Source organism: Lates calcarifer, linkage group LG5, assembly GCF_001640805.2.
Source record: "Lates calcarifer isolate ASB-BC8 linkage group LG5, TLL_Latcal_v3, whole genome shotgun sequence".
Lineage (NCBI taxonomy): Eukaryota > Metazoa > Chordata > Actinopteri > Centropomidae > Lates > Lates calcarifer.
In genome coordinates, this window is record NC_066837.1 from 7043789 (window position 1) to 7055514 (window position 11726).

Below are 11726 nucleotides of genomic sequence, written 5' to 3' on the forward strand. Positions count from 1 at the left end.
GAAAGACAGATCGTGGTGACTTTGATAGCCCTCTTCCTGCTCTTAGCGCACATCATAATAAATGGTCCATTTTGGAATCCATAATGGACACTGATGTAGGAGCACTCTTGTCTCTTGACGTTGAACTGTCTCCTTTCCTCACTGAAGCATTTAGTCATCTCACAGAGTATTGTCTGTTTGGGATCTGTTGGGATTTTTTTTTTTTTTTAATTGGGTTTTTCAGGTTTTTGTTATTTTGTAATTGTACAGTATGCCTGGTAATTGAAAGACTTGACCACATTTTCCCCAACTTATCATTTACTGGACAGTAATTATCCACCGTTTACAGCTAATGAGAAGCTTTATTACAACACTGCAGCTAAAGTTCACGTGTAGCAGTGGTTTGACCACCCACACTCTGGTTAGTCTGTAAAAGTTAAGACTGGCTGATGGTTAGCTTCCACTTCCTCTCTCAGTTTCCCCTTCTCAAATAAAAGAAACATAACATCACAACATGGGCACTGACTGCCTCATGCCTTCCTCCTCTCTAATCTAATCTCTGCTGCCTTTCGTGTGAGGAAACAGTTGCATGTAATGTATACAAGACATAATGTGAGTTGGAGAGGGACTGAAAGAGATGGTAGGAGGGCTTTAAGGAAAGAGGCAGATTGGAGGGGCGTTGGGTTCCCAGATGCCCCTGCCCCTGTGTGTATGTATGAATGTGTGTGTGTGTGTATATGCACTGCTGTGCCTTGGAGATGACTGTCAGCAGGCGGTGCCTCTGAGAGAGAGGAGAGAGGGGGGTGATGTTTCCAAAGGGGGCCCAGTCTGTTACCAAAGGGAGGTGGAGATTTACTATCCCACCCAGTCAAAGTGTCTCACTGGTGCTCTGACACACACAAACACATGCAGAGATACACACAACCTCTCTCTCTCACACACACACACACAGGCACACACACTCAGACATACTGCAAACTCTCAACAGGAAACTCTGAGCCATAATGCGAAGGCACCTCAGAGCAGACGGGTGCATTGCTCAAACCAAGTGGGATACGGTGCGGCTTTGATAGTGCGTTAATTACTCATGTGATGTGATACAGATGTCTGGGGGCTTCAGCCGAAAGTTTGCCTGACAGTTTCCAAGGGGGCCAGGCAGACATTTTAGAAGCGGTAGGTGAAAACCAAACGTATTTATTATTTATGGATAGATCAGTTTGCGTGCTGTCACAGATCCCAGCAGTGTCATGCTGATGCTAAACTGTGATGCTACTTGAAGGGCTGGCTGCTAAATAGTTCTTTGTGTACTTGGTGACAGCTGGGACTTTGAACAGGAAGAACTCTGGGCTATAAGAGTTGCCTGTACTGTGACATGATGAAAAGGGCTTCACCATCGATCTGACAGTTTGAAACTTTATCTGCTCTTTAGCAGGAGTTTTGTCAAATGGGTTACTCTGATTTTGTCCAGAGAGTTTGTTGTGCTCTTTGTTAAGAGACGGTAAAGGTGAAGATAGCTATGATTTCATAAGAGTAAACTAAATAGAGGACCAAGGGATTCAGAGGGGAATCCAAAGTATGAGGTATAAGCATGTATTTTTTGTATAGTCTTCATCTGAGTTTTATTTGAACCTTCATGCTTGCATTGCACATTTTACTGGGAATCAGCCCCGGAGCACTTCTTCCGTGGTTAAAAAAAGCTCTTTGTTTTGTAACCACATGTTTAAACCTTTCTAAATTAGAAACAGAGGGAGAATGCAAAACTGAGGGAATCAGTCAGTTGCAAAGCCACAGACTGGACTTAATGTCAAAACAATACAAGCAGGCATAAAGCCTCGCAACATTATTGACATGAAGACGTAACCGTGTGCTCCATCTTCCAGGAATGTCTGAGAGCAAAAGAGATGCCCAGTGTGCTCTGCTGACGCCTCATCCTTTACTGTCTAACTGTAACTAGTCCTGGCATCTCCCATCTGTGCCACCTTGGTAAAAAACCTTTTTGAAGTCTTGAAGAAGTTGTAAACTTCCTCACAGCATTTGAAAGGGACAGTAAAGCTGTCAAACTTTCATGTAACTGACACATAATATTCCACTTTGGTTAGAGGAGGCAAAATGAAGAGATAGCAATTCAAGTTGCAGGATTTTTTTTCTGAAGTGTGTTGTCTGAAAAATAACCAAATCTTCCTCTTGTTCCTTTTTTTTATCTTCTCTCACCAGTGATATATTGGGACAGTATTTCAATCAGTGAAATCAAAGCACCCAATGTGTTCCATAATGGATACCCCAGCTGTGCATGTGTTGGTGCTAATGGCCTGTATGACAGCCAGCGGAATGTGCCAGATAAACAGTGCTGAAGCGGAGAAGGGCTCTCTCGTCCAGTCTACAGGTCTCTACAGCACCATCAGTCCAAGCACAGGGCCCAGCGTCCACCTGGGGGCCTCAGGGGCTGATGCACAAGCTGTGGTGTCTGGTTCTTCAAATGAAACTGTCGTAAAGAGGCTGATACCACCTCCAATGTGCTTGCAAATGACTTCTATTAATGACTATTTTAAGTACATCAACACTACAATTTCAGTTATAGTGTTTGTGGTTGGCCTGGTTGGCAACGCCACTCTCCTGAGGATTATATACCGAAATAAGTGCATGAGGAACGGCCCCAATGCCCTGATTGCCAGCCTGGCTCTGGGTGACCTTATCTACATTTTCGTTGATATACCCATCACTGCATACAAGGTAAAGTTTTCACTTCCATTTTTCCAAGTTTTAACCTTATTATAATAGCCATGTTGCTGAGATACTGGCCTCTGCGTTGATATGATGAAATGCAGCAACAATGGAAGTGACACGCAGAGTTAAAGTGGAATATTACTGACGGGAATACGGGGTGGGAGGGTGCAAGTAGATGGGAAAGTGTAATCAGTCAGACGCTGTTATCTTCATCTTGTGGACAGATTAGTGATGAGAGGAGCAGGGATATGGCTGTCTTAAATAAACAAAGGAATCAGGCTGCAGTCACACATGCCAGTGGCCTTGTGCTGACCCGGGACATCAGTCACTGACCCTTATCTGGAGGCACTTCTGTCAAAAAAATACTACTCTGATAAATCACGTGAGGAGTTTTTGACTCAGTTGTTCGTTAAGGCCCCATCCATAATTTTTTCAGCCAAATTCATGGAAAGTGTATACACATTCATAATGGAGGAGTTAGAATTATAGATACTGTACAAGTTGTCTAATGAATATCAATGCATTTAGACCTGTCGATCAATTTTAGTTGGTTTATAGTCATAGCTTGTTTCAGTTTTGTCTTTTGATTTTTGTTGACACTACGGATTGTGCCTTTAAAGCATGAAATGTTTGATATTCTAAGGGTTCCTGTCTTGGGTTGATTTATACCAGTAAACAGTGTCATGTCTTGTATTACAATGAAGACTGGTCGGTCAACCAGGTCTTATGCGTGTATCATGGGCTGCCATTTCACAAGAGAAGAATGACAAAGCCACCTGGTTAAAATTATCTTGGGACTTTTGAGGGCACAGTGACTTTGTAGTCTGGGAAACACATGTGCAAAGAGGAAACAAAAATCTTACTGGGGGAACAGTTTACACACAAACAAGGAAAGAGCCACGTCGAAACCACACCGAAGGCCCCCCGTTCACTTCCTCAGGGCTATGACAGTGTTTCCAAAAATAATCATCTACTTATACTTTAAAAACAATGGTGTGAGCTCCTCTTCTCTACTCCTGGGAAACTTAAACTGCACAAGTAAACATAAGAAGGCCAGGAAGTACCAGGAAGTTCTTCCTCTGGGTCCAGCATAGACAAACATATTCAACACAGGTTGTGTCCTTGGAGGGAAAATTGCCAAGACCACTGTGATGACAAAACAAAGAACCTCTGGTCACATGGCCTTGACTTATTTTACCAAAGGAAACAATGTCATAGGATTTTGTAGAAGTGTCTCTTACATACTAGCGACAACAAAGCAACTTATTATCAAAGTTCAGTTGCAAGTTTTGAGAGGTCTTACGTTTGCAGGAAATGTGAAAGTTCAGCAAAAGTTGTTCAAAGTTTCTATCGGGTGATTGGTTCCATATGGTCCGTGTCAGACTAAACTCGTGGTGACGTTAAGATGACGTTGAGAAGTCTTTGATGTGCCTCAATCTGCAGTAACATTGCCTTACATAGATCGTAACCATGGTCAACATTAATTCAGTAACAAAAGTGAGATTAATAGTCAGCTCCATAGAGACTTGTGAAGACTTATTATTTGTGATCACTGTTGGATAATACTAAATGATACTATTAAGTTCCTTTGAGATTTGTGTTCATGAAAATCATGTGTTTTTTCCACCAGCTCCTGGCGTCACGCTTTCCATTTAGTGAGAGTTCTTTTGGCCTGTGTCTGTGTAAGTTTGTGCCCTTCGTGCAGAAAGCCTCTGTGGGCATCACTGTTCTCACCCTGTGTGCCCTCAGTGTGGACAGGTCAGTGCCATTACACTCCACACTGCTTTATAAAGTCACATCAAGAGCTGTATCAGATTAAGCTGGGGTTTGATGGACCAGCACAAAGGTCTTTCATAGACAAGTTTAAGCAGAAAAAGAAATTACTTAAATTTGTTTGTGGTGTAAATCTGCATAATAACTTCCTAACTTCCATAACTACCTTGACATTGTAACTGTTTCTCGAAGCTAATATATTTGTTCATGTTTACTTTGTCACAGTAGAATAAGCAAATATAATTTCACTAAAGCAGGCAGTCAAATCATTGGAAAGCAAATTAAACAAATCTGATTTGGCCAAGAAGCCTTACCAGTTCATCCAATTCTTTTACTCAGCACACGAGAGCATTGCTTCACATCAATTTGTCTCAAATGTTTTCTTCTAATATAATTTTGGTTCTAATGAGATACAGAGACTCATTTAACCAAAATTATATGACATTTTGATTCAATTCTAGTGTAATCAGAGAGAGAGTGAGATAATCACTTTCAGGAAACTCCCAAGGTCAATACTAATTGTGTACACTGGGAGGTTATTTATCTTCATGCTCATCTATTTGTTGCCTCAGTGTTCAAATCTTGTGTGAATTGTTTTGTTTTTTGTTTTGTGTAACATATTCATACATTAAGAGTATGATATAGGCACTGGACACTCTATATATGATATTAATATTAAAAACTCTATCTTGATTCATACTGTGTGTATAGTACACTGAGTGTACTAATTTATTTTTTAATAGTGCCTTGATAGAAATTTCCTAATGAATAATTAATGATCATGAAGTGCTGAAGCTCAATGTCATCTCACCTTATACACTAGACACAACTTTGGAGATAAGAGGCTCCCCTGTATGTTCTGAAAATGCTCCAAGGTTCAACAATGCAGCTATATCTAATGATAATTATGAGAAAAAGGCTGGCTGCAGTGCTGTACAGCTGCGTTCAAGAGCAGATGCTCTTCCAGGAAATATGTAGCGTTTCTTTGTCTGCATGCATCATGAAAGTACTTGAGTCTCTTTTGTTTCTTTTCAATGTTGGAGGAAGAGAAAAAGGTGGATACATTACCACTTAGTAAAATATAAATGCCGCCATGTTGTTCAACAGAGAAATTCAAATGTGTCATGAAAAATATATTGTTTTTGCCATAAAATCTTGATGCACGATTTTACTAAAACATTTCGACAAGTGGTTTCCATTAATGAAACAAACAAGCAAACAAGTACTCAGTGCGTGGGAAACACAAGCCAACAGACAGACCCCTCTGCCAACATGGGCCAGTCTGTTTGGAGGCTTCACAAAAATATAAATATTAGATATTCAAAATAAACAATTGATCATCTCTCGTCATTAATTCTTAACATTTTGATATTCTTTGCTGACTGAGCAGTTTGTTGTGTTTGGTGTGCTGCCATGCATACAGAAAATGTTGTTAGCTTAGTCAGTCACGAGAGACGAGGAAAATGATGAGTTGACTGATTTCTATTTATTAAAACAGTGTGACTGAAAGCAACTGAACTGCTGCATACCTGTTTTACTTAATATTTTATATTTTATACATTCAAATATCAATTTAGACTTAGACTTAAAGACTTAGACTAGACTTTATTGATCCCTTGGGATGACTCCCTCAGGGAAATTTACTCAATTGTATCCCAGGAATGCTATTCAGTATGATAATCTTTCCTGCATTAACTCAATATCCTCAAATCAGATTCATGTAATGTAAACAATTTAATATCTGTAACCTTTCTGTTTTGCATTCACAAAGCCACACGCTGGGTACTAATTTTATATCCTCTCACAGATACAGGGCTGTGGCATCCTGGAGCAGAGTGCAGGGAGTGGGTATTCCTCTGTTCACAGTCATTGAGATAGTGTCTATTTGGGTGCTGTCACTCATCCTGGCAGTACCTGAGGCCGTTGGCTTCGACATAATCACCTTCAGCTACAGGAACGAAACCATGCGCACATGCATGCTTAGCCCTAAATCTAACTTCATGATGGTAAGTTATCATCCTTTTCTTATCATGTTTGGGTATGAAAACTGTTGTTTCTGTGAGTTTCTTTTTTGCTCCATTGTTTTGAATGTATTAAGGCCATGATGTGCCATATTGTTCATTGTGTCAAGGCACATGTTACAGAGGAGTTGTTGTTGAATCTTGTAATAAAGAGACAAAACATTACTGGACTAATGAGATAGGAAAACCAGCTGCATGAGAACTACTTAAAGTGAAAGTGCAAGCTCAACTTAATATTTCCATCTTTGTAAAAGCATGTGTTGTTTTCCCTGAGTTAGAGAGTGTTTTTAATGGCCAACTGGCACACTGATGCACTATTTTGGTTATATGTTCATATATTTTTAGAGCATCTATATGACAGTAAAATCAATGGCCTGCAATATTTCCTGCTTAGGCCATGAATAATTAAAAACATGAGAAATTTAAAATACCTCTAAGTGATACTTGAGAATATACCACATCACCCAAGTTTACCTTTCAAGCAAGGAGGTGAAAATGAAAAAGAGTTTGAACGGAGTATCCCTTTAAAAAATACATTTGGTCCACTTACTCTCGCCCAGTGACTGTGGCCTTTTTAACATCCTTGGAGCACATAATTGATAGCAGGCCAAGTGCAATTACTGAAATCTTAAGCCTCAAGCTGCGCCACATGTGCATATCTTTTCCATATGCACAAAAGTGAGCACTGCTGTAAAATTTCAGCAGTACAATGCTGTGGTCTTAGAAACCTACAGCTATTAACTGCATTATTTAATAAATATCAGTGTTGGTACTTAAGACCTATGAGGCCAAAGCTTTGGTTTTTCCTTTTCATGGATGTTTAATAAAGTTCAATCAATCTGTATGATTTTAAAATTGTGGTTTTTATCAGGAGCATACTTATCATATTTTTTAAAACCACGGGAAGCCAGATGGACTCATTACCAGTTTGTCTTCAGGCTCACTGCAGAACACACGTGAAGCATTCACATAGATTTCAATAGCACTGGAGTCCAGGGGTTGTCTGGTAGTGGTTTAGATCTGGGTCGGGTTCAATTACAAAAACATAGACATTCAGATTATACCTAGCCAAATCAGATCATTTCAGCTTTACTATTACATTTCAACATCACAGATGATGTTTTTCATATTTGGGCCTTAAAGGTCAACATCATTAATACATACATTTTAAAGAGAGATCCTCCCTTCACAGACAGGTAGAGGGGCAACAGGAGCAATTGGTAGGAAATTAGCAATTATGGAAAATTAACAGAAATTTGTATTCAGTATTCAGGTCAGAGGATTTCTTAGAGTTTAAAGCAGGGTCAGGCAGGTGGGGGGAGTTGGATGGAAGAGTAAGTGGACAGGGCATCTCAGAGGATGTGTATGGGGGACAGGTGGAAAATTGTGGCTTGAAAAAGCTCAGCTCTTCATCTTTTTTTTTAAACAAACCTACTAGGCCACATAGTAATTCATGCTTTTTTCAGTTTAAATGTAAGCTACTGCAACACATGTGCTTTTCTTTGTAGTTCTACAAGGATGCAAAGGACTGGTGGCTGTTTGGCTTCTACTTTTGTGTGCCACTGGCCTGCACCGGTTTCTTTTACACTCTGATGACCAGCGAGATGCTCAACCACAGGAACGGCAGCCTTCGGATAGCTCTCAGTGAGCACCTCAAACAGGTTGGACAGTACATCAGAATAATTACTAATAATAATTGTTATTATTAATTAGAACTATTAATAATAACAAGTTCTTAATACTGATACAACTTCCATTACACAAACTTCATTATCTCTAATCTTTTGTTTCTCTCTGCAGAGGAGAGAGGTGGCCAAAGCTGTCTTCTGCCTCGTCCTCATCTTTGCTCTCTGCTGGTTCCCACTGCACCTCAGCAGGATCCTTAAGAAGATGGTTTATCACTCAAATGATAGTTCTCGCTGTGAGCTGCTCAGGTGAGCCACTGGTAGAGCAAACCTCTTACACAAAAACTTCTTAAAGGTCTGTAGACAACAGAGTGTGCAAATGTACAAGACATGACACGGCTGTTCTATGATTTTAATGTGTTTTATTCCAGTTCAGGATCTGTTTGCAAAAAAAGCTAGTACCCTTCACTTCCCAAAAACCCCTAGTAAATAGACTTTTATTTTGAAAAATGTATCCTGATCAATACAAAAGTAAGTTTGTATTCCTAATTTTCAAAAAAAAGAGTTGACAGAGATGAGGCTGATTGTGTCAAAAGTGTGTTCCCTTAAAAGCTACTGAAATAACATCTAAAATGTCTCTGTGGTGTTCAGTAATAATAATTATAATTCTGTTTCTATTTTCAGTTTCCTGTTGGTCCTGAATTACCTTGGTATGAACCTTGCAACATTCAACTCCTGCATAAACCCTATTATCCTCTACTTCGTCAGCAAGAAGTTCAAAAACTGCTTTAAGGTATAGCACTACCCCACAACAGATAGATATGAGTCTATGTAACACACTCACATGATCACTCTTCATCACACACACACACACACACACACACACACACACTCACACGTGCTTAATAATCCTTCTGATTTAGTCTGGCCAGTAAAGCAAACAGTGAACTCAGGCCTTTGTCCATGACTCAGAGGCTGTGATGACGTTCCATGAGTAACATGTAAAAGCAGACTAGTGATTTATGTATTCACTTTGCTGGCCGAGGTCACACACTGCAAATATCTGTCAGAAGGACCTGGGCTAGAGACAAACCATGTCTCAAGTTTGCACGTTAAGGGAGTTGTGGGAAGGAGGTGTGGGTCAAAAGAGAGGATAACTGCATGTATGGAAAAATCTATCATTTGTTAGTGGATCTTTTACTTTTGGATGCATCTAGACTAGCTGTTTTTCCCTGATCTCAATCTTTGCTCCAGCGTCATATTTAGTAGACAGATATGTGAGTGGCATCTATCTTCTCATCTAACTCCCAACAAGAAAGAGTATCAATGTTTTTCCCAAAGTGTTGAATTCCATTAACATTTTCTCTCTTTTTCTCTTCCCATGCTCTTCAAGTCATGTTTGTGCTGCTGGTGCTACTCTGACAACCAACTGAGCAGCATTGGACCCATGAATGGTACCAGTATCCAATGTAAAAGCCCTGAGCCAAACAACGTGTACACTGACCGCAGCATGAGGAAGTACAGTAACTGATAGGCTCACCTGCGGACTATTTCAAAGCTTTTCAATATCCCCAGCAAGCTTTCAAAATGCAACCAATGCTCACCCTAAAATATATACAGCACATCAAAAAGTACTTTTTCAGACAGCAAATGCACATCCTAAGGACCTGAAGCAACGTATGCAGCATACCCAGCAGGGATGCATTAGGAACTGGAGTTAAAATGAACAAACAATGGATTTGATATACAATGCTCTGAAGTTGCCTGAGCCTCTCAGTGGGCTAAACATCCTAAGACTCCTTGTACTCCCACACCCACGGACAGTGACGCTGTAGTGTGAGAGAAGAAGGGGGAGCGCAGGATGTCAAGCAGACAGACTCTTTAACAGGATGGAGCTGAGTGGTGACTATAAATTTAGATTTTTATGTAAATTTTTGGATGGATGGAGCTACAGGACTTTGATACGGGGGACTGCTGTTCATTTCTCATCTGAATCCATCAGTCAACATTGCTTCTTTTATCCATTATTGTTCCACAACCTTAACCACATGTTTATTAATATAACCACGAGGACAAAGGCCCTCTAAGCTTCCGGAAGTACTTATTTTAAGCCATGATCTTTTCCTGAACGTAACCAGGTAGTTTTTGTTAGTTTTCTTTACTGCATGTTTATTATTGTGACCATGAGGATGTAGGTCCAGTACACTTTCTGTTATAGGGGTGCTGTTTCAGGAGATGTTCATATAGGTCATATTAGAGGGTAGGGACAAACAGCCTATATGGTTGTCATGTCCAGTGTGAAAATATGCCAAAATAAACTGGCACAAAATCAAGTACAGAATTGTAGGATTTAGAGCAGATAAGGTACAACTCTGTATTATTATAGCACATGTCAAAGAAATGCTAAATATGAAGTAACGCATTATGACAGGTCTGATATCACCATTCACTAAAATTGGACAGGAATGAGCTTTTTCTACACTGTGAATTTGACTTTACATAATCAACAATAATTATGCATGTATTATCCATGGAATATATATATGTTTAGTGTCCACTTTTATAAAGTGTTATATTGCAGTATTTTACTCAGACAACATTACCTGTGTATTAAGAGAGGCAGAGGAGTTTCTAATTGTGGTGGACTTCAAATATTAAAGGAATAGTTTGTTATTTTAGGAAATACAATTATTCACTTTCTTGCTGAGAACTTGTTGAGAAGATACCACTCTGGTGTCTGTACCTTAAATTTGAAGCCACGGCCAGCAGCAAGTTAGCTTAGCTTAGCATAAAGACTGACAAAGGGAAACTGCTAGCCTGGCTCTGTCCAAAGGTTACAAAAGCTGCTTTAATCCATGCCACCTCCTGGGTGAGCTAAGTTAACCAGCTGCTGGCTGTAGCTTTGTATTGAACACAAAGAGGAAGAGTAATAGAAGTCTTCTCAACTAAATTCCAGAAAGAAAGCATCAACAGGTATTTCCCAAAAATTATATTAAGTATTTTTTAAATGTGGGAATCATATTCAGCTACCAAACAACTATACTGCCTTATACTGTTTAACATGTGAATATATGTAAACCTGTGTGTGTTTGAATGTGTATTGGTGTGTGTGTGTGTATATATGTGCATGTTTGTGAACGTGCGTATGTGCTGTGTGTATCATTACTTGCACTTCTTTAGTCAGGGTGTTTTGCACACTTGTGTACAGAAGACCGAGTGATCTGTACGGTATTATTTTACCACTATTCATCAACATACATATATAATCTGTAGAAAATAGAATTTGTACGTGTTTGTTGTCATTGATTTAACATGTTAACCTCATGTTAGTGCTGCTGCTTATACCAATAAATCAATTTCCATCTCCAGCGTGAGGAACAAAGAGGTTTATTTCACCATCATACTAACATTGGTCTCTCTGGGAAGTCAATGGGGCCTTCTCTGTTTTTCATCTGTGTCTGTGAGAAAGAGGCGCCTGGGAGTGATTTGAAGCAAACTGTGACCTGCTTGGCAACTGAGCCCTTAGGGTTGCTAATGTCAGAGGAGAGGATGTGAACAGCTCGGACGGTGGGAATTTGATACATATAACTCACTTCTCATCTGT

General features: G+C 39.7%; 1 protein-coding gene across 1 annotated transcript; it reads left to right on the plus strand.

Annotated features, from left to right (window-relative positions):
- Window positions 1-856: 856 nt before the first annotated feature.
- ednraa (endothelin receptor type Aa) lies at window positions 857-11490 on the plus strand. The gene is made up of 8 exons (XM_018690932.2): window positions 857-1152; window positions 2194-2709; window positions 4334-4461; window positions 6284-6482; window positions 8006-8158; window positions 8298-8431; window positions 8807-8915; window positions 9516-11490. The coding sequence occupies exons 2-8, from the start codon at window positions 2239-2241 to the stop codon at window positions 9651-9653; spliced, it is 1332 nt and encodes a 443-aa protein (XP_018546448.1). The 5' UTR covers window positions 857-1152; window positions 2194-2238; the 3' UTR covers window positions 9654-11490.
- Window positions 11491-11726: the final 236 nt, after the last annotated feature.

Bases quoted from the DNA above. Each gene is read 5' to 3' on its own strand.
- ednraa (XM_018690932.2), top strand. From the start codon at position 2,239: ATGTGTTCCATAATGGATACCCCAGCTGTGCATGTGTTGGTGCTAATG. The intron at 2,710-4,333 runs GTAAAGTTTTCA...TTTTTCCACCAG, and splicing joins TACCCATCACTGCATACAAG to CTCCTGGCGTCACGCTTTCC. The intron at 8,159-8,297 runs GTTGGACAGTAC...TTCTCTCTGCAG, and splicing joins TCAGTGAGCACCTCAAACAG to AGGAGAGAGGTGGCCAAAGC.